The 24003-nt window shown below is 36.8% G+C and overlaps 1 protein-coding gene across 1 annotated transcript; it reads right to left on the reverse strand.

The window, feature by feature from the left end:
* Positions 1-11135: 11135 nt before the first annotated feature.
* Positions 11136-23236, reverse strand: LOC139949002 (tubulin gamma-1 chain). Its single transcript, XM_071947390.1, has 12 exons — positions 23040-23236; positions 21993-22105; positions 21117-21284; positions 20493-20561; positions 19566-19645; positions 19043-19169; positions 18225-18311; positions 17223-17378; positions 16378-16533; positions 15771-15932; positions 14291-14482; positions 11136-13728 (listed from the first exon to the last, which is right to left on the reverse strand). The coding sequence occupies exons 1-12, from the start codon at positions 23086-23088 to the stop codon at positions 13705-13707; spliced, it is 1383 nt and encodes a 460-aa protein (XP_071803491.1). The 5' UTR covers positions 23089-23236; the 3' UTR covers positions 11136-13704.
* Between the last annotated feature and the right edge of the window lie 767 nt (positions 23237-24003).

Consider the following 24003-nt stretch of genomic DNA (forward strand, 5'->3'; position numbering starts at 1 on the left):
TTTTTTTGGATCTTTTCAAACTATGTTCTGCCTCTGTGTTAATGTTGATTACTGTTTGCGTTTTTTGTGGCATTTGCTAAAAAAAACGGATGAGGGACGAGACGTAAAGCTATGTAAAGCTATGTAGGTCCCGTGTGTTGAAGAAGAAGAAACAAAAAAAAATATGTACAAGTATAAAGACTCCAGTAGAACTACACATCTTATCACAGAGAGAAGGGGGTTCGCCCTGAGGTCGATTTCACAAAAATTCAAGTCGTTCACCTTGTGATTAAAAAAAACTATCCAACCTTTTCAACTTCGGAAGGCCTACCCTCTTGGGATTTATTTTAAAAAACGATCAGGGACACAAATAGTCAACATTGCAACTTTTACTAACCCTCTTGTGATTTTATTCAACAGTCTCAAATGGACGTGACAAAATAAATAATATAGAGCCATTGAAAAACAATACATTGAAAAACATTTAATATACAAATAAATGATACAAGTTTAAGATGCCAGGTTGGTGACTATTTGAAATGTTTTTTAACTGAAACTGATAAAACTGAAGCCTTTTGTGCGAGATTTTTAAGACAAAGTGAAGAGGAATTGTTTTGGGTTTTGTTTAAATAAAGAACGGTTCGGATACAAAAATGTTATCAGTAACATTAGTTTAATAACAACAATGCTATTTGCCTGTAAGAAATAAACCTCGGAGGATAATGAAGGAACCCATTATTTTAATACATGCTTTAAATATAGTGTACTATGAGCCTTCCGAAGGATGAGATGGCGCCGTAGCTAGACGAAGCCAGCGTTGGACTATGAACTCCGCGATCCAGGTTCGAGTCCCGTATGCGTCTTTTTTTCCTTTTGCTTGGACGCAGCGAGTTATATAAGTAGTATCTAAAACCACCTTCAATCACCAACGGGCACTGTGGCGACACAGTGCACTGGATAGTTCAATTGCGTGCTATCCAGAGCTGGTACACCCGGTTCGAATCCCGCCCGTACCAAGAGGGACATGACTTTTACTGCTTGCACCAGTAATGGATTGGGGTCCGTCATGTCTATCCCCAAATTAGGTGTGGATGAAATTATGCTGGGTGGGAGAGTAAAGGAGGGACCGGGACTAGCTAAGTCCCTTAAGGGTTCTAATGGGTGATCACCACGCTGGTTTCGACCAGACTTTGAGTCCCCTGAATGCCTGGTCGTCACTCTGACTAACTTTCTGCACAAATTTGCTTTGATTTTATTTATTTTTAACGATCCAAAGGGTAAGTCCAGCATTTGTTTCAACTGTAGGTACAATCATTGGAAACAAATCACGAGGGGGTAAGTCCAGTATTTTGAACAAGGCGTTAAAAAGTGGAAAGAAATCACGAGGGGAAGTCCAGCGTTTTGACTACTTTTGGGTAAAAAAAAACAACAACAACAAAAAACAACAAGGGGGGTAGGCCTAAATTCAGCGTTTTTTCAATTTTGGGTTAAAAGGGGATTTTTGTTTACTTTGGGGTAAAAAAAATAATAAGGCCGAAGTCCAGCATTTTATTCATTTTTAGTCCAAGAGTGAGAAAAAAATCCCAAGCGGTAAGTTCAGCCTTTTTATTACTTTTTTTATATAAAATAGAAAATTTGAAAAAAATCACAAGGATGGGTCCAGCATTTTATCGATTTGGTGGCTTAAATAAAAGAATTAAAACATAACAGCATTTTCATTACATTTGGATGCAAAATTGAGGGAGAAAAAAACAAAAAAAAAAAAACCCAGGTAAGTCCAGCATTTACTCAATTTTTTGCCAAAAATTGTGAAAAAAATCACAAGGTGTAAGTCCAACCCTTTAAGTACTTTTGGGTACAAATTAAAAAAGAAATCACATTTGTGTCAAAATGTGAAAAAATCACAAGTCCAGCAATTTGGAGGTCTAAAAAATAAAAAATAAAAAAAATTATGAGGGGTGAGTCCAGAAAGTAAGAAAACAAATGACAAGAGAAAAGTCCAGCATTTTATCAATTTGGAGGCCTACAAATATTGATACTTGAAAAAATAGGCCGAAAATGAAAAAACCACAAGGGGTCGGTCCAGCATTTGTATCAAATTTAGGTCAATTTTGAAGTTGTGTTTTTCTGCTCTTAAATGATGCCTTTTTATGTAACATCAGCTATGATTCAAGCTATATTTAGGAAAATATTGATACTTGAAAAATAGGCAGAAAAATGAAAAAAATGACAAGGGGTAAGTCTAGCATTGTTATCAAATTTTGGCCAATTTTGAAGTTGTGTTTTTCTGCTCTAAAATAATGCAGTAGGCTCTACTGATGCCTTTTTTATTTAACTTGAGCTATGATTCAAGCTATATTTAGGGAAATAGTGATACTTGAAAAATAGGCAGAAAAATGAGAAAAAATCCACAAGGGGTAAGTCCAGCATTTTTATCAAATGTTTGCCAATTTTGAAGTTGTATTTTTCAGCTCTAAAATGATGCAGTAGGCTCTACTTCAGCTATGATTCAAGGTATATTTGAGGAAATATTGATTATTGAAAAATAGGCAAAAAATGAAGAAAAAAAAACGACAAGCATTTTTATCAAATTTTTGCCAATTTTGAAGCTGTTTTTTCTGCTCTAAAATGATGCAGTAGGCTCTACTGATGCCTTTTTATATAACTTGAGCTGTTTCAAGCTATATTTAGAGAAATAGTGATACTTGAAAAAAGGGCCAAACATGAAAAAACGACAAGGGGTAAGTCCAGCATTTTTATCAAATATGGGTAAATTTTGAAGTTGTGTTTTTTTGCTTTAAAAATATGCTGTAGGCTCTACTGATGCCTATTTATATAACTTGAGCTATGATTCAAGCTATATTGAGGAAATATTGATACTTGAAAAATAGGCTAAAAAATGAAAAAAAAACGACAAGGGGTAAGTCCAGCAATTTTTTCAAATTTTGGCAAAGTTTTGAAGTTTAGGTGTGGATGAAATTATGCTGGGTGGGAGAGTAAAGGAGGGACCGGGACTAGCTAAGTCCCTTAAGGGTTCTAATGGGTGATCACCACGCTGGTTTCGACCAGACTTTGAGTCCCCTGAATGCCTGGTCGTCACTCTGACTAACTTTCTGCACAAATTTGCATTGATTTTAATAATTTTGTATGATCAATTTATACCAATGTATTTCGATTGCTGTTTGATGCAAGAACACAAAATCAAAAAGTCTGAAGGGGTAAATGCACCTTTTTAACAAGTTTGGGCCAAAATAAAATGTTAAATGATACACTATATGCACTACGGTGCATATTTATATAAGAATATTGGCCTCAGGAAATGTTGACACTTGAATAAACACTTGAATAATCACAAACCTACCCTTTTGTGATTGTTTTTCAATTTTTGCCCAACAAATTTTAAAATAATTATTTCAAATTTGGTCCCAAAATGTATTAAAATGCTAGACTTCCCCTTTCTGATTTTTCCCCATTTTTGGTACATACAGTTGATAACAATGCTGGCCATGCCCCCTATGATTTTTTTCATTCAATTTTTACCCAAAAGTAATAAATATGATCGAATTACCCCTTTTGATTTTGTTTCTCACTTTTGGATCAAAATTGCTATTTTTTACCCAAAGGTACTAAAAGTACTAGAGTTCCACCTTATAATTTTGTTTAAATTTAGGCCCCAAAGTTTATAAAATTGCTGGACTTACCCCATGTGATATTTTCAAATTTTGGTCTTGAATTTAATAAAAATGCCAGACTTGCCCCTAACGATTTTTTTCTTTACAATTTGTACCTAAAAGTAATAAAAATGATGGACTTGACGTTTTTTCTCATTTTTTGGCCTATTTTTCAAGTATCAATATTTCCCTAAATATAACTTGAATCATAGCTCAAGTTATATAAAAAGGCATCAGAAGAGCCCACTGCATCATTTTAGTGCAAAAAACAAAACTTCAAAACTTTGCCAAAAATTGAAAAAATTGCTGGACTTACCCCTTGTCGTTTTATTTTAGCTTGAATCCTAGCTCAAGTTATATAAAAAGGCATCAGTAGAGCCTACTGCATCATTTTAGAGCAAAAAAACACAACTTCAAAATTTGCCAAAGTTTGATAAAGATGATGGACATTTTGTCCTTTTTTTCATTTTTTTGCCTATTTTTCAAGTATTAATATTTCCTCAATAACGCTTGAATCATAGCTCAAGTTATATAAAAAGGCATCAGTAGAGCCTACTGCATCAGTTTAAAGCAAAAAAAAACCAACTTCAAAATTGACCCAAATTTGATAAAAATGCTGGACTTACCCCTTGTCGTTTTTTCATTTTTGGGCTATTTTTCGAGTATCAGTATTGCCCTAAATATAGCTTGAATCATAGCTCAAGCTATATAAAGAGGCGTCAGTAGAGACTACTGCATCTTTTTAAAGCAAAAAAACACAATTTCAAATTTGGCCAAAATTTGATAAAGATGATGGACTTACCCCTTGTCATTTTTTTCATTTTTTTGCCTATTTTTCAAGTATCTATCAGTCTCTAAATATAGCTTGAGTCATACCTCAAGTTATACAAAAAGGCATCAGTAGAGCCCACTGCATCATTTTAGAGCAAAAAAGAACAATTTCAAAATTGGCCAAAATTTGATTAAAATGCTGGACTTACCTTTAGTCGTTTTTTTTTCATTTTTTAGCCCATTTTTCAAGTATCAATGTTTCCCTAAATATAGCTTGAATCATAGCTCAAATTATATAAAAAGGCATCAGTAGAGCCCACTGCATCATTTTAGAGCAAAAAAGAACAATTTCAAAATTGACCAAAATTTGATAAAAATGCTGGACTTACCTTTAGTCGTTTTTTTCATTTTTTAGCCCATTTTTCAAGTATCAATGTTTCCCTAAATATAGCTTGAATCATAGCTCAAGTTATATAAAAAGGCATCAGAAGAGCCTACTGCATCATTTTAAAGCACAAAAAAAAACTTCAAAAATTTGCCAAAATTTGATAAAAAGGCTGGACTTACCCCTTGTCGTTTTTTTTTTTCATTTTTATTCCATTTTTCAAGTATCAATATTGCCTTAAATATAGCTTGAATCATAGCTCAAGTTATATAAAAAGGCATCAGAAGAGCCCACTGCATCATTTTAGTGCAAAAAACAAAACTTCAAAACTTTGCCAAAAATTGAAAAAATTGCTGGACTTACCCCTTGTCGTTTTTTTTAGCTTGAATCCTAGCTCAAGTTATATAAAAAGGCATCAGCAGAGCCTACAGCATCCTTTTAAAGCAAAAAAAACACAACTTCAAAGTTGACCCAAATTTGATAAAAATGCTGGATTTACCCCTTGTCGTTTTTTCATTTTTTTGCCTATTTTTCAAGTGTCACTATTTCCCTAAATTTAGCTTGAATCATAGCTCAAGTTATATAAAAAGGCATCAGTAGAGCCTACTGCATCATTTTAGAGCAAAAAAACACAACTTCAAAATTTGCCAAAGTTTGATAAAGATGATGGACATTTTGTCCTTTTTTTCATTTTTTTGCCTATTTTTCAAGTATTAATATTTCCTCAATAACGCTTGAATCATAGCTCAAGTTATATAAAAAGGCATCCGAAGAGCCTACTGCATATTTTTAAAGCAAAAAAACACAACTTCAAAATTGACCCAAATTTGATAAAAATGCTGGACTTACCCCTTGTCGTTTTTTAATTTTTTTGCCTATTTTTCAAGTATCACTATTTCCCTAAATATAACTTGAATCATAGCTCAAGTTATATAAATGCATCAGTCAGAGCCCACTGCATCATTTTAGAGCAAAAAAAAAAAACAATTTCAAAATTGGCCAAAATTTGATAAAATGCTGGACTTACCCCTTGTCGTTTTTTTTCATTTTTTTGCCTATTTTTCAAGTATCAATATTTCCCCAAATATAGCTTGAATCATAGCTCAAGTTATATTAAAAGGCATCAGTAGAGCCCACTGCATCATTTTAGAGCAAAAAAGAACAATTTCAAAATTGACCAAAATTTGATAAAAATGCTGGACTTACCTTTAGTCGTTTTTTTCATTTTTTAGCCCATTTTTCAAGTATCAATGTTTCCCTAAATATAGCTTGAATCATAGCTCAAGTTATATAAAAAGGCATCAGAAGAGCCTACTGCATCATTTTAAAGCACAAAAAAAAACTTCAAAAATTTGCCAAAATTTGATAAAAAGGCTGGACTTACCCCTTGTCGTTTTTTTTTTCATTTTTATTCCATTTTTCAAGTATCAATATTGCCTTAAATATAGCTTGAATCATAGCTCAAGTTATATAAAAAGGCATCAGAAGAGCCCACTGCATCATTTTAGTGCAAAAAACAAAACTTCAAAACTTTGCCAAAAATTGAAAAAATTGCTGGACTTACCCCTTGTCGTTTTTTTTTAGCTTGAATCCTAGCTCAAGTTATATAAAAAGGCATCAGCAGAGCCTACAGCATCCTTTTAAAGCAAAAAAAACACAACTTCAAAGTTGACCCAAATTTGATAAAAATGCTGGATTTACCCCTTGTCGTTTTTTCATTTTTTTGCCTATTTTTCAAGTGTCACTATTTCCCTAAATTTAGCTTGAATCATAGCTCAAGTTATATAAAAAGGCATCAGTAGAGCCTACTGCATCATTTTAGAGCAAAAAAACACAACTTCAAAATTTGCCAAAGTTTGATAAAGATGATGGACATTTTGTCCTTTTTTTCATTTTTTTGCCTATTTTTCAAGTATTAATATTTCCTCAATAACGCTTGAATCATAGCTCAAGTTATATAAAAAGGCATCCGAAGAGCCTACTGCATATTTTTAAAGCAAAAAAAAACACAACTTCAAAATTGACCCAAATTTGATAAAAATGCTGGACTTACCCCTTGTCGTTTTTTAATTTTTTTGCCTATTTTTCAAGTATCACTATTTCCCTAAATATAACTTGAATCATAGCTCAAGTTATATAAATGCATCAGTAGAGCCCACTGCATCATTTTAGAGCAAAAAAAAAAAAACCAATTTCAAAATTGGCCAAAATTTGATAAAATGCTGGACTTACCCCTTGTCGTTTTTTTTCATTTTTTTGCCTATTTTTCAAGTATCAATATTTCCCCAAATATAGCTTGAATCATAGCTCAAGTTATATAAAAAGGCATCAGAAGAGCCTACTGCATCTTTTGAAAGCAAAAAAAAAACAACTTCAAAATTGACCCAAATTTGATAAAAATGCTGGACTTACCCCTTGTCGTTTTTTTCATTTTTGGCTATTGTTCAAGTATCACTATTTCCTTAAATATAGCTTGAATCATAGCTCAAGTTATATAAAAAGGCATCAGAAGAGCCTACTGCATCTTTTGAAAGCAAAAAAAAAAAAACTTCAAAATTGACCCAAATTTGATAAAAATGCTGGACTTACCCCTTGTCGTTTTTTCATTTTTGGCTATTGTTCAAGTATCACTATTTCCTTAAATATAGCTTGAATCATAGCTCAAGTTATATAAAAAGGCATCAGAAGAGCCTACTGCATCTTTTGAAAGCAAAAAAAACACAACTTCAAAATTGACCCAAATTTGATAAAAATGCTGGACTTACCCCTTGTCGTTTTTTCAATTTTTCCCCCTATTTTTGAAGTATCAATATTTCCCCAAATATGGCTTGAATCATAGCTCAAGTTATATAAAAAGGCATCAGAAGAGCCTACTGCATCATTTAGAGCAAAAAAACACAATTTCAAAATTGGCCCAAATTTGATAAAAATGCTGGACTTACCCCTTGTCGTTTTTTCAATTTTTTGCCTATTTTTCAAGTATCAATATTTCCCCAAATATAGCTTGAATCATAGCTCAAGTTATATAAAAAGGCATCAGAAGAGCCTACTGCATCTTTTGAAAGCAAAAAAAACACAACTTCAAAATGACCCAAATTTGATAAAAATGCTGGACTTACCCCTTGTCGTGTTTTTTCTTTTTTTTTTTGCCTATTTTTCAAGTATCACTATTTCCTTAAATATAGTTTGAATCATAGCTCAAGTTATATAAAAAGGCATCAGAAGAGCCCACTGCATATTTTTAGTGCAAAAAACAAAACTTCAAAACTTTGCCAAAATTTGAAAAAATTGCTGGACGTTTGTCGTTTTTTTTTCATTTTTTAGCCTATTTTTCAAGTATCAATATTTCCTCAATATAGCTTGAATCATAGCTCAAGTTATATAAATAGGCATCAGTAGAGCCTACAGCATATTTTTAAAGCAAAAAAAACACAACTTCAAAATTTACCCATATTTGATAAAAATGCTGGACTTACCCCTTGTCGTTTTTTCATGTTTGGCCCTTTTTTCAAGTATCACTATTTCTCTAAATATAGCTTGAAACAGCTCAGGTTATATAAAAAGGCATCAGTAGAGCCTACTGCATCATTTTAGAGCAGAAAAAAACAGCTTCAAAATTGGCAAAAATTTGATAAAAATGCTTGTCGTTTTTTTTCTTCATTTTTTGCCTATTTTTCAATAATCAATATTTCCTCAAATATACCTTGAATCATAGCTGAAGTAGAGCCTACTGCATCATTTTAGAGCTGAAAAATACAACTTCAAAATTGGCAAACATTTGATAAAAATGCTGGACTTACCCCTTGTGGATTTTTTCTCATTTTTCTGCCTATTTTTCAAGTATCACTATTTCCCTAAATATAGCTTGAATCATAGCTCAAGTTAAATAAAAAAGGCGTCAGTAGAGCCTACTGCATTATTTTAGAGCAGAAAAACACAACTTCAAAATTGGCCAAAATTTGATAACAATACTAGACTTACCCCTTGTCATTTTTTTCATTTTTCTGCCTATTTTTCAAGTATCAATATTTTCCTAAATATAGCTTGAATCATAGCTGATGTTACATAAAAAGGCATCATTTAAGAGCAGAAAAACACAACTTCAAAATTGACCTAAATTTGATACAAATGCTGGACCGACCCCTTGTGGTTTTTTCATTTTCGGCCTATTTTTTCAAGTATCAATATTTGTAGGCCTCCAAATTGATAAAATGCTGGACTTTTCTCTTGTCATTTGTTTTCTTACTTTCTGGACTCACCCCTCATAATTTTTTTTATTTTTTATTTTTTAGACCTCCAAATTGCTGGACTTGTGATTTTTTCACATTTTGACACAAATGTGATTTCTTTTTTAATTTGTACCCAAAAGTACTTAAAGGGTTGGACTTACACCTTGTGATTTTTTTCAAAATTTTTGGCAAAAAATTGAGTAAATGCTGGACTTACCTGGTTTTTTTTTTTTTTTTTTTTCTCCCTCAATTTTGCATCCAAATGTAATGAAAATGCTGTTATGTTTTAATTCTTTTATTTAAGCCACCAAATCGATAAAATGCTGGACCCATCCTTGTGATTTTTTTCAAATTTTCTATTTTATATAAAAAAAGTAATAAAAAGGCTGAACTTACCGCTTGGGATTTTTTTCTCACTCTTGGACTAAAAATGAATAAAATGCTGGACTTCGGCCTTATTATTTTTTTTACCCCAAAGTAAACAAAAATCCCCTTTTAACCCAAAATTGAAAAAACGCTGGATTTAGGCCTACCCCCCTTGTTGTTTTTTGTTGTTGTTTTTTTTTTACCCAAAAGTAGTCAAAACGCTGGACTTCCCCTCGTGATTTCTTTCCACTTGTTAACGCCTTGTTCAAAATACTGGACTTACCCCCTCGTGATTTGTTTCCAATGATTGTACCTACAGTTGAAACAAATGCTGGACTTACCCTTTGGATCGTTAAAAATAAATAAAATCAAAGCAAATTTGTGCAGAAAGTTAGTCAGAGTGACGACCAGGCATTCAGGGGACTCAAAGTCTGGTCGAAACCAGCGTGGTGATCACCCATTAGAACCCTTAAGGGACTTAGCTAGTCCCGGTCCCTCCTTTACTCTCCCACCCAGCATAATTTCATCCACACCTAATTTGGGGATAGACATGACGGACCCCAATCCATTACTGGTGCAAGCAGTAAAAGTCATGTCCCTCTTGGTACGGGCGGGATTCGAACCGGGTGTACCAGCTCTGGATAGCACGCAATTGAACTATCCAGTGCACTGTGTCGCCACAGTGCCCGTTGGTGATTGAAGGTGGTTTTAGATACTACTTATATAATTCACTGCGTCCAAGCAAAAAGGGGGAAAAAGAGACAGCTACGGGAATCGAACCTGGATCGCGGAGTCTATAGTCCGACGCTGTTTTCATCTAGCTACAGTGCCTTGATATAATTCAATTTATTTAGAACATGAATTAACATAATGGGTTCCTTCATTATTCTCCGAGGTTTATTTCTTATAGGAGAATAGTATTGTTGTTATTGACCTATATGTTACTAATAATATTTTGGTATCAGAACTGTTCTTCATTTTAACAAAACCCAAATCAGTTTCGGTTGAAGATCAGACAGCCTGGGACCTGAATCCCATGTTTTACCATAACCCACTGTGGATGGCGATTTATTAACTCAGGTGTTGTGTTTCCAAATCCTCTACACTTTGTCTTAAAAATCTAGTACAAAAGGCTTCAGTGTTATCAGTTTCAGTTAAACAAAAAGTTAAAATAGTCACCAACCTGACATATATTTACATGTAGTTAAACTTGTATTACAAGTCTTATTATTATTATCATTTATTTGTACATTAAATTTTCTTCAATATATTGTTTGCCGGTGGATTTATATTACGTATTTTTGTCACGTCCATTTTAGACCGTTTTAATCAAATCACAAGGGGGTTTATTAGTAAGCGTTGCAATTTTGACCGTTTTTATTCCCCGACCCTTCAAATAAATTCCCAAGGGGTTAACCCTTCCCAAATTGAAAAGGTTGGATTGTTTTTTCCTCGGCTTGAAATTTGATACAGATTGCACCCCTTTAATTTGTTGCCCCGTTTTCATCATCGATTGTATGCTTTAAAACAAAGCAATCATCCCCACCGATACCATTCTGTGTTCCTAAATCAAATCTTCCATATTGTTTGAAATACTAAAGAGTTTCCAGAACACTATAAATGTCCAACTCTCCCCCCCCCCCCCCCGCAATAAAAGAAAAGAAAAATAAATAAATAAATAGGGGCCTATCACAATCAACAACAAAATTCACAAAATAAGTCAATTTTTTGGTTATAAATTTTTTTAATTCTCATAGAAATATCTCAAACTTTCAAAATATATTATACAAAATAGAACCGGTCATTTAAAAGTACACCTTTGGTAATTGTCTAAGACCAGTATCCAGTACTGCCAGTATCCCCACTTGGTGTATCCCAAGATAGCATGACATAACAAACCTGTCAAAATTTTGGGCTCAATTGGTCGACTAAGTTGCATGAAAATGATGAAAGAAAACAAAACACCCTTGTTGCACAGAATTGTGTTTTCAGATGCCTTAGAAAGGCAAATCTCTTGGCTGTGAAAATTAACCTCTTTCACTAATCCACATTACTTCAAAAGGGGTCGTCACCATTAAACTTAATATGTACTACTGGTTATTACTCATAATATTAGTGAGCATAAAAACTTCATTATGCATGGAGAGCTATTGATAGTACACATCATTGTGAGAAACAGCTCCCTCTGAAGTAACAAAGTTTTTGAGAAAGAGGTTATTTTGTTACTCAAATAATAAATTCAGCCCTATTATTAGAGGCTGAAAGCGCACAAATGTTTGCAAAAGTGTGTGTTTTTTGTCATTATTCTCTTGAAACTTTAATGACCAACTGAGCCAAAATTTCCACAGATTTGTTATTTAATGCAATTGAGAATACCAAAGGTGACCAGTGCCTGTAAGGGCAAAGTATACCTTTGTTTTTTGGAGCCATTCCATTGTTTTAATCCAATACAATGGTCACATTATTGAGAAACTGTTAAACAGGAAGATAAACCTGAAATCGGTCGAGTTGGTCTTTGAAAAGCGTTTGTAACCATTTGTTTTAAAATGCATACGGTTAGAAAGATTATTTAAAAGTAGAATACAATGATCCACACAAATTTGCCTCGAAATTGCGTGGTTTTCCTTTTACTGTGCGAACTAACACGGTCGCCATTAACGGGAGTCAAAAATTTGATTCCCATAAATGGCCGACCGTGTAAGTCGACGAGGTAAAAGGAAAACCATGCAATTTCGAGTGATACTTGTGTGGATAATTATATTCTACTTTTAAAATATCTTTCTAATCATATGCATTTTATATCAACCAGTTAAAATGCTTTTCAAAGACCAACTTGAACGATCCTTTAAGCTGAGAAACGTCACTGATCTGTTTACATAGTCACAAACAGGTAATACAAAGTGAAATGTTTCTCAAAATGTTTTATACTATCGAAATCTGCTGTAGGCTTCTATTCTAACCAAAAGCTTATATCACAAAATGTAAAGAGTGATTACCAGACGTCAACTTCCACTTCGAGATCTCTAGCCCCAGAGGTTACTGTCACTTCTGATTTAGTAGCACAACAGAAAACTAAAGAACAATGTGCAAAGTTCTGCGTTCTTAGCCATTTTATTATTTACAAATTTTGTCTTAACAGTTTCCATAGCTGATCAAAAGGGAATTTTATGGTTCTGCTTACCGAATCAGCACTAACAGAAGCAAGGAATTTTGCTCTTAGCGTATTTCCTAGGTTAGCAGCGATCTTTCATAACCCATATTACATAGCAAAAGCAGAAATTCGTCAGCTGCATAGTAAGCGGCGTATGGTGGTTGCAAGCGCATAATTCAGCGGCAAGTGAAGCCATGATAATGGGCTCAACAAAAATTCCAGTTTGCTCTCTTCTTTGCCATTGGACCCTTTCGGTTCAGAAAAAAAAATAAAAGTTCACAGATTTAAAAATAACTTACAGGGTTTACAGAAGGCAATGGTGAAAGACTACTCTTGAAATATTATTCCATGAAATGGTTTACTTTTTGAGAAAACAGCAAAACAATATAAATTCTCCTTAACAAGAATTACCGATTTATTTTAAACACATGTTTTGACACGGCGAAACGCGCGGAAACAAGGGTGGGTTTTTCCGTTGTTTTCTCCTGACTTCGATGACCGATTGAACAACACTGTTTACTGAAAGGGTCCAATGGCTTTTACTCTGCAGACTGTAGAAGAGGGTTCCACTTTTAACACAATCTCATTCTGCAGACTGCGGGAAGAGCATTCCAGTTTGCAATCTCCCTCCCTCTGTGAAGACAGCTAAAGAGCATTCCAGTTTGCTCGCTTATTCCCTCTGCAGAGACTGTTCAGCTTTCAATACAATCTCATTCTGCAGACTACGTAGAGAGAATTCAAGTTTGCAATCTCCCTCCCTCTGTGAAGACAGCTAAATGAGCATTCCAGTTTGCTCGCTTATTCCCTCTACAGAGACTGTTTAGCTTTCAATACAATCTCATTCTGCAGACTACGTAGAGAGAATTCAAGTTTGCAATCTCCTTCTCTCTGTGAAGACTGTTAATAGAACATTCCAGCTTGGAATTCTAGCTCTTCTTCTCCTGCCACACTATACAAAGACTGTTCCACTTTCAATACAATCTCATTCTGCAAACTGCGTGAAGAACACTCCAGTTTGCAATCTTCCTCCCTCTGTGAAGACTGTTTAAAGAGCATTACAGTTTGATTTCTTCTTCCCTCTGCAGACTTTATAAAGACTGTTCCACTTTCAACACAATCTCATTCTGCAGACTGCGCGAAGAGCAATCCAGTTTACATTCTACCACTCTCAGCAGACTGCAAAAAAAAACAAACAAAAAAACAACAAACTTTTTATCCAGTACTTTATAAAAAGACACCTCAAAGCAAAAAATTACATATTCAAACCTGGGCCCGAATTGAAAGAGCTGCTTAAGAAAAAACTACTGCTTAACAGTTTTCTGCTAAGCAACAAACAAGCAGGACGCTGTTAACCTTTGGCTGGCAAGAATAATTATGTTGTGCTGTGCTTCTGTTGTTTGACTAGCTTGCTCTAGACATTATAAGGAGACTAGAGCAAGCTAGTCGAAACGTTGAGACCAATTAAGAACTCACTTCACCGTAGTGAAGTTAAGAGCGATCCACTAAAAGCTCAAGTAGTACTCCAAGCCAATTTTCTACCTTCTGCCCGGGTTGCAGGTAAAAAGCAGGAAAGTTCTGTTTAGAACTGAGGAGTCTCCGGAATTCCGAAAATCTACTCCTCTGTACTAGAAAATATATAAAAAGACAATTCCTTAAAGAACAAAATCTACCTACAAGTAGACACACACAAGGTGTTACCACAAACCAAATATAATTATTATTATTCATATTATTATACCTGCTGAGTGCCCCACGAGATGTAGTCCGGTTTCGTGGCGGCATGGTACTCGTCAATAAGTTGCTGGACGACTTCTCGTGAGTTGTCCAGCTCGTCTAGGTTATCCTTGAAGATGGCCTGCTTACGGAACTGCTCCAAGAAAGCTTCTCTCTTACGTAGCTTGTCAAACTGCTGACATGTCCTCTCAAACAACTACATGGGGAAAACAACAGGGAAATAAGTCCTGGCTCAAATTTAAACTGAGGCAAGTGGATTTTGCGTTGTGCGAGTAAACTTTCGACCTAACAAGATTGGTGGTTTTTTGTTTATCAACTTTTAATCATTTTTTGGGTGAAAGCAAAGAGCTATTCAGAAAATAAACTGTATTTATCTCCCTTTCTATAAATTTACATAAATTATGTAGGAAGACCGAATTGTGTGCACCATGCAATTTGACCTTAGTGCATGAACCCATAGATTTTTAGGAGCTGCATTTAAGTTCGCCCCACATCTTAATGATAATTTAGAGAAAAGTTAGCCCAAAATTTTGTGTAATAAAGTTTAAACTCGTTTTTTGTTTCTTGTGTGACTTCAGTCTTCTGGTCTTATAAAAAAATGTTCCAGTGCGGTAAAAATTCAGGGAGCAGGCCCTGCGGTCTTGTGGATTTTGTCCCCAAATTTGAGCCCTGTAAAAAGTTGGCTCGTAAATTCAGTTGTCGCCGATTCTAAACCTGCATTCAGAAAACGCATATTGGAAACAAACTGTGCGGCGAGAGCGATGTGTTAATGAGTTTGAGGTTTTAGTTTTGCATTATTAAATAATAACTGTAATGAGTTTAAGATTAGATTCCACCGCAAATCTTCAAACCCTTGAAGTTCGAGGGTTTCCACTACTGTTCCCCACGCCGTTGTAATAAGTTGTATGGAACTTGGAGGAGAGAGTCAAGTAAACAATCGCGATTGCAATGGCAGCCACATTAAATCTGGCAAATGTCAAGACTTGTCAAACAATTTTATGAACTTTAAAACAATCTCTCTTTTGGATTTTACCACTGTACCCCACATTTCTTATTGAAAGGAACAACTTTTTGATTCGCCCGGTGAACTAGCAAGGAAGGGGTTTTAACTCGCCCGCTGTTGTTTTCACTCGCATATGGGGACCGGGCAACCGCTAATCTAAAACTCTGGCTATGAAACTGTTTTCTATTCAGTTTCTCTGGAAATCATGACAATTGACAGCCTTTACAGAATAGGAGTATTTGGCAGTGGCTGCTGAGTGCTGAATGCGCTATAGGACCTTCTAAACCCTTATAAGGTGCTACTTTTAAGTAGCACCTTATAAGGGTTTAAAGGGTCAATTAAAATTGGGTCTCAGAATCCATCACTTCAATAACCTATCTTTCTGAAAGTTTGTATATAAAATACTAAGCGCCATGAGTACCTTCTCATGGTAGATACGTGCGCTATATAAGACTTCGATAGTATTACTATTATTACTTACCGTAACTATACTTGTATGATTGGCCAGCATCAAGCCACTGACGCGGTGAGCGGTCTGAACGTACGGTGACTTCCGAGACAGGGCAACCTGGATACTGGCGGGACCCCACGGGATAAACTGAGCCAGTTTACGTTCCCTGATCCTCTGGAGACTCTTATGAACCTTTGGAATGACAAAGTACCACAGAAACTGTTACAATCCCACTCTACTGAGAGATACTTTGTATTTAGAGCTTACATGCATATCTCGTTTCGTTTAAAAGAGCCTGGATGAACACAAAACAAATACGCAACAAGAAACAAAATTTGTGTACAGAGCATTTTTGTGCGAGATGCAACGTTTTTTTGAAATTGAGATAACATTTTTTTGCACTAAGGCAACGATGTCCTCCTCCCCCCCCCCTCCCAAAAAAAAGGAAAAACTATTTTTATATGAAAAAGGCGAAGAGACACTGGCAAACAATTTGCAGCAATGCATCTTTTTGGAGCCCGAAAAAATTGTGACTAATATGAAAGTCGCGAATATTTGAGGCGCGACAAGTCGAGTAGTTAATTTCACTAGTCGCCCAGGCCAGTGAACATGTTGATAATTGTGAACGACCTCCTACCTGTGTTGGGTCTACCTCCCCTTGTATAATATTGAGGATAGAGATGTAACAGTGACTACTCTGTCTGTCTCGTAGTGTCGTTGACACCATAATGTTCTTGGGCTGTAGGAGTCGACGCATTACATCCAGAACCGTCGTCTTACGAACACTCTGTTGCTGTGGAGAAAATTGTTATAGATGTGTCAGAGCAAAAATGTAGAAGTGGGATTGCGTATTGACACATAGATGCTTACCAATCTTTCGCCAAGTGCTAAAAATTTGAAGTTATAGGATCAAGATTTTGGAGGTCAGTTGAAATGATGGCATTCCCACCTTCTGGTAGCCCCTGGGGTTTAGATTTCCCAGAGCTTTTTAGAAACAGTGTTCTTAGCATTAGCATATGTGGACAAAATAACAGCATATTTTCTTCATCAGGCTGACTTGAAAAGAATGAATTCAGATAAAAGGTCTTCGTTTCTCAACCCAGAAAGTTGGCAGCCGATCGGCAATTCGTTTCCCTTTATTTATTAATTCTGGTTGTGAAGCCAAGGACTCGTAAGTGAACTTAATCACTGTACATAGCTAAGAACCCATTGGAGAGAAGACAGTGAAGGAAGTTCCAGTTTTAGATGTGGCAGAAAATCCCTTGAGAATTTTGCCAAGAAAAACCCAAACAGTCAAGAAGGGACTGCAAACCCAAATTGAATTAGTGTTCAAACCAGGGGTTTGAAAGCCAAATAGCGGCTGCGGCTATGGCTAAGGGTGTTGCTGCGGGCGGCTGCGGCTATGGCTTTTGCTGAGGGTGTTGCTATGAGCATCCCATGACGATCAAGCCACAGCCGCTCATTGGGACAGAAACCTCTTACCTTCAAATCGGAGCTGAGAGTCAGGGGCGTGTATCCCGTCATGAGGAAGTGAAGCCTCGGGGTGGGGATGAGGGACGCGATGAGTCCGATCAAGTCGTTGTTCATGTAGCCGGGGTAACGGAGTGTTGTCGTACTCGTTGACATGATGGTGGAAACCTTGGATGTTAAAGAGAATACAGGAGTGAGGGTCATTAATAATAATAACTTAATTAATTAGTAAATCAATTTTTAAGTTTGTTTTCATCCTCTTGCTGTTTTTCTTTGTTAAATCTGTAAATTCTTTATACTCTGATTGTATGTATATTTAAAAAAAATGTTTTCCCTAATACTCATTTTTAAGACACAGGACCTTTGTAAAAAAAGCCCTTGTGCCGATATATGTATCCGTTATAAAGATCTTGAAATAAATAAATAAATAAATAAATCAATAAAGTAGTTCATATACATTGCAATTCAGAATAACGTCTCAATGCTCTGGTCATTGGGCCAACAATATTCCTGGTTCTCTTTCTCAGCTCCCTGTTGTGTACATGTATACAGCCCCAGGCAGCCATATTGCGCGTTTAACATGGATTTGCATTGTTGACGTCATTTATTTTAGTGCGGTAAGCACCGGAAGGTTAGCAAGCCTTTTCATGTGCTTACGGTTAGCAGCGATATGAAATGGAAATTGCACAGTAAGCACAAAATCTGCCGCTAAGCAGCGCTATGAAATTGGGCCCTTAACTTGAATTGGATGCTCTAAAACACTCGGCCATGACACCCTTAAGGAAAAAACTAGGATTAGCCATAAGGTCTGACCTATATGTACACATGATGTAGGCTTTCATAGACTTTTATCCAGGCTTTTTAATAACAGTTTCACAGATTTTTCAGAGGCTGGGGAAAAATCCTAAATCGGAATAAAAAGAAAAGTATATCGAGCCCGTCATTTTCACTAAAACTATGCTGAATTTACTCTACCATGAGGGACAACGATATACTTTTCCCCCTGCAACGTACCATTTGGTTGATTTGTGAGAAGTCAGGATTAGCCAGATGTAGACGGTCGCTCGCTATTCGGTTCAGAGCCGTGTTGTCCAGAACGACCTAGAGCACGGGAGAGAAGATGTGGTCAACAGAATACTGACTTATTTGGTAGCTTTTCATTGAAACAATAAGCCTTCATGACAATAATAGTCTCGATGACTAGAGCAACGGTAACCAAAATGTTGAGACCAATAAAGAACTCACTCCACAATAGTGAAGTTAAGAGAAGTCCCCTGGATCCACTTCAGCTAAAAGGGTAGTCCCAGCCCGTTTTCTACCTTCCGCCAAGGCTGTGGTTAAAAAGCAAGACAGTTCATTTCAGGACTGAGAAGTCTCCGAATTCCCAAAAATCTACTCTGCAGTAGTAGAATATACAGCAGGACAAGTTCTCAAAAGAACATAATCTCCCTAGCAAGTAGATACACACAAGGTGTTTTTTCTTTTAATGCAAGTCGCCAGACACACCAGGCCTAAAGGCCACTTCAAGGTGTGGGCTACAATCTATTTTTCCCAGGGGCCGTTATCATGTACTCCTGGGGCTGAAACAGTCTTGGGTATCATCCATCAGAAGCCTGGCTGGTAGAGCAGAAAGCACTACCTCCCCAACTTTACGAAATAACCATGGTTAAGTGTCTTGCTTAAGGACACAAGTGTCACGACCAGGACTCAAACCCACACTCTGTTGATCAGACACACCAGAGCTTGAGTCCGGTGCTCTAGGCCATGACACGCCACGTTACTGTAGTATATATTGACACTATACAGAAAACCTGCTTCTATCTAGAACTTACCACACAGTCTGCATTCTGTGTGAGGCGTTTCATTGTCAGCATTGAGTTATACGGCTGCACGACCACATCGCTGATCTCCTGCTGATTAGGGAACACTGAGTAGGTCTGGATTAACTTCTTCGGAAATCTTCAAAACAAGGGTCAAAATATAATCAAATGTTATTTTAATTCTGCATCTGCAGGAAGTCTAGGCTCTAGGGGTCTTTTGTACACACCTGGGCCCAATTTCATGGCTCTGCTTACCGCTGAATTCTGCGCTTACGATCATGATTCCTCGCTTACGTGAAGCGCCAAATTTTTGCACTAGCTTTTTAAGCTTAGAATGCCTAGCAACGTGGAGTACGCACGCGCAGAAGCAAAAATTCGCTGCTAACCCGTGAAATGTGGTTGCCGTAAGCACATAATTCCCTGCTTCCATAAGCGCTGATTCTGTGCTTATGGTAAGCAGAGCCATGAAATTGGGCCCTAATGTCATGAATAACAGGGTCCCCTGCTTGAGCCAAATCATGGGCATGGATCTTACCTGTCATTAAGCCTCTCAAGGAGGTAGGATCCCATACCAGAGCCAGTACCTCCAGCTATTGAATGGCACAGCACAAATCCCTGCAGCAAAGAAACAAACAAAAAACATAGCAAAGACGTTAACCCTAACTCATTACAGTGATTCACAAGGGTCCCTCCACACTCTTACAAAATAGAATTCCATTAAATTCAATATCCAAATAACAAACATTGATTGTGGTGGTATGCCTGATGTTCAGACAGCGTAAGTTAGACCCAACCCGGTTTAACTTCTAGGAGCAGCAGGGGGTGGTCGTAAAAATATAATCCCCTTGTGTTTAGACAGCACTGAGTTAAACCCGATACGGTTAACTTTGGTTTTAAGAGGTCAAAGCAAACGCGACCCCATTACTCTTAACATCCTGTTTATTGGCCTGTTCATTGGTCACCATGTGTTAAACCGGATGTGGTCTTTTTAAGTCTGTCCACACACAGTGTTAAAAGATAAACTTGAAGCGGTCTAAAGATAAACCCCCTCCCTGGACGATTTATCTTTTGTGGGTTGAACTCAATTCGGACTAACTTTAGAACCGTTCAGACACACAGAGTTGAACTCGATTGGGTTGAACCATGAGTTAAACCAACTTTAGTACTGTGTCTGAACGACCTATTTGTAGAGCATCTAGTCAGTTTACTGGTGCAGTCCTCAGTCTAGCACCATACAGTAACTCAACACCCGAACTGTTGGACTCTGATTATGGTGGTGTGAGGCAGAAATGTTTTCTTACCCTGGCCTTGATTTTCATGCTTGAGCGGGCAATACCATTTTCATTCTGCAATGGGCACTACAAATGGGTAAACTTTAAGTCTACGGGAAGCTTTTAAAGGGGGGCACTAAGCCAAGACCAGGGGCAACAGAGGTCATGGCCTCCATTCCAGGCTAGCTTACCTCCAGGCTATCACTGCCATCAGCTTCTCTGTCTATAATGTCAAATACTTCTTCATACAGACGATCTCCCTGTGAAAGAAATGTTTACATAAAATTAATAAACACAAATAGTTTCACCTAAAAAATAATTTCATTTTGCAATCAGGGAGATTTTTGTCCAATTATCAGGGAGATATTTAGGATTATATCCAACATAGGGAACAAGTTTCATAATCGGGGAGATATTCAAATTTGTCAATCAGAACAGTTGGCAGCTCTGGTTTATGGGCAGATCACCCAAATAAGCGCCGCAGGGTCGACATGGGGAAGCTAATCAAACACACCCAATATTGTTACTTCACCATGCAATGCCTGAAATCCCATAAAAGCAAGATGGCTGACAATGACTGACAAGGGTTCACTTTGAAAAGTGCTCATCTATATTTCCAACATTACAGACGAGTGAAGAAGCTGTCATGACTAGTGACAAGCTAAAGCCTGGTTCATATTTCCTGCGAATGCGATGCAAATTTTTATGCCACAATTTTGTAACAAATAATTCGCAACAGTTGAAAATGTGCTCAATGTGTACAACAAGAAGGCTATGAAAATTTGCTTCGCATTAGCAGGAAGTACGTCTCTTACCTGCTCGTACCCAGACGCCCAGTTGTTTCCAGCGCCCCCGCCATGCTTGGACAGGTAGATGTTTTCGGGGTTGAAGAGATTGGCATACGGAGAGTTCAGAATGCTGTGGATGACCCTCGGCTCCAGATCGAGAAGGACGGCACGAGGAATGTAATGCTCGTCGTCTGCCTACAAACCCCAAAACAATCACTTCAATAAATTATTCACTCATTCTGTCTCTGCTCCCCTCCCCCCCCCACCCCCAACGAAAAAACAAACAAACACAAACACTCCAAAATTGGTTGTTGGTGCTTATTGAGGTGTTTGATGTACAATCAAATAAACAAATAAATAAAAACCCACCATTTACATGTAGTCATAGTTAATACTTCCTCCCTGGTCTATGCTGTCTGGGTCCTCAATCATGTTGATAACCAGACTTTCGAGTCACAGTATTTGAGAACACTTGTGGTAATCTTTGCCAACAAGTTGACATGGCCATTTTCCATCTTTGAACTGAACATTTGTATACTATTTTGTTTTTGGTGAAAAGCTGAATGAATAATAGCAACACCAGTTTTCACACTTAACCACCCTGTATTGTTCCTCAGCATACTGGTGAGTGACTACATTCTGTCGTGTCAGTACGAAAACATTGTATTTTATCAAAATGGCACGCGTATGATCCTCGTGAGTATTAATTTTCCAAGCATCGTATCACATAAAAAAGTGCTGACGTACATTTACAAAAGTATGCCCTGAGAATCTAAACGACAGTGCACACACAAAGTTTTTTACAGAATTTTTCATGTGATACAACATTTCGCAAAATCGAGATATGACTGGTGTAACCATTTCTGTTTTTGTTCATCAGCGTTGTTTGTTGTTCTTTCCTACCTGATAGAAGAATACATCTTTGCGGTCCGTGTCGTTTGTGGCAAAATCTTCTAGGATTCCCTCTGGGCTGATGCCATGCTCCAGACACAGCTGCTTCCAGAACTCAAAGCCAACTATAAAGTGAAAAAAACAAACCACAATGGATGATTAGGTGAGGTTTGCGAAAGCATCATGCAGAAATCTCTTTTGAGTAGTGTTTTTTTTTAACAGAACCAGTGGTTGAAACTCAACGCTTTGATCAGTATGCTCGTATGGTCTTCCAGGACTCCAGGTTTCTCCTAATCGAGACGTTGATTTGTCAACCGCTGATCTTTTTCTATCTAGAACCAACACAAAGAAGAGGTAAGACCAATATTTGCTGACTGAAGGAGCAACTATTCTGTTTTCATCAACATGTAATGAATATTTTGCTTCCATTATTATTGGTGATTACTGATTGGTACTGTACACAAAATGTGTCATTGTTATTGGTTGTATTTTGTATACGACAGAAACAGATCTTGAGATAATGACAAATTTCAAGAATTTTTTTTCAAGTTAAAGGTAGGGTCTTATGTAATAATAATAAACCATCATCATGCCCCAACTCAAGTCAAGTGGAGTCTGCCGAGCATGAGTGCTGTCATATTATATTATCATACATGCTTAATGTTATATTATAACAATATTAATATAAATAATATAAAAAATATATAAGACAATAATGACAACACTCAGTCTCAGGCTCAGCAGACTTATTATGGCTGTGAGTAGCCCTGATAAACTGAATACAACATAATTAACATATCATAAACAAACAATGATGATGATTAATAATATATAGACTAGCCCAACTTGTTCGGCTGTTATGGCTCTCCTTTACCATCGGTCTACTCTTAGTGTAATGGCGACTGTTTAACCATGGAGGTAGGCCTACTGGATATATAAGACCGATGTTAAGGAGTACCGATGTTTAAAATAAAAGAGAGCAGCCATCCCAACCCAACAAGGTCAGTCACATGAGCCAAATGACAAGAGAGGAAGGAAACAAATTCAGATAAAACTCACTTTGATTTCCACACTGTCCAAGCTGTAACGAGATTATTTCCCGCGGCATGTTTCCTCGACTAAAGTTGTCTTCTGTTCACGACGAGTTAAGAAAAACTACTGACAGTTGAGTCAATCAGAGGGCTGTCAACTAATTTAACAAAACAAATCTACACACAACTATCAACAGCACGACATCTTCAATGATCAATGGAGAATCAGCAAATGGCGGTAAATTCGAAAGAACTATAGAGGGCGCCATTCAGCCAATGCCTTATTTTGATGTTCCTCGTGACAAAAAAGGGGGAATACCCGGTCAGAAAAACTGAACTTATAAGGCCGTATCCGAATTGGCTTATTCATGGCTAGGGCTACGAATCCAGCTGCAGCCATCCCATAGCCGGTGTAGGCAGAAGAAATTTGAATGCAGTTTGAATTTGAATGCAAATTTTTCGATTTGAGCTCTGAAGTAAATTTACAAAGCATTTCAGACTATAAACCAATACAGTTTTCTTTAGAAAAAAAGAAGATATTTCCATTAAAACTAATTTCATGTGAATTTGCAATTCTTAGACAGTAAGTAGTAAAGGGTTTATTTGTCGCCCCTGTCCAACTATTTCATTATGTATGTCTCAAGAGTTAAAATAAGTAAAATAAAATAAAAATGCAAAGTTGTCATTGGAGTCGCGTGCAGCGCGTGCGCATGCACGTTTGCGTCGTTTGCATCAAAGATGGCGGTCAATGACGGCATGACTTATTGTGGTAACGCAGGAGAGTGTAGAACAAAAGTGTATACGTGTAAATACTGATGATTGTTGTCACATAAACAATATAATTGAACATGGACAGTTCCTACCCATTGACTCTCGACGTAGAGGAGGGGTCTCATACTCTCAATAATTATTATTAAGCTTTCAAAAGAATCCTAAATACGTCCTGTTTACAAATCCTTGAGAACGAGCTCTTCTGAATTTGGACTGAATTG

This window comes from Asterias amurensis, chromosome 16 (genome assembly GCF_032118995.1).
Source record: "Asterias amurensis chromosome 16, ASM3211899v1".
NCBI classification, from domain to species: Eukaryota; Metazoa; Echinodermata; class Asteroidea; order Forcipulatida; family Asteriidae; genus Asterias; species Asterias amurensis.

Bases quoted from the DNA above. Each gene is read 5' to 3' on its own strand.
- LOC139949002 (XM_071947390.1), bottom strand. From the start codon at position 23,088: ATGCCGCGGGAAATAATCTCGTTACAGCTTGGACAGTGTGGAAATCAA. The intron at 22,106-23,039 runs GTGAGTTTTATC...TTCACTTTATAG, and splicing joins TGGACAGTGTGGAAATCAAA to TTGGCTTTGAGTTCTGGAAG. The intron at 15,933-16,377 runs GTAGGAGGTCGT...GTCATTCCAAAG, and splicing joins GGGAGGTAGACCCAACACAG to GTTCATAAGAGTCTCCAGAG.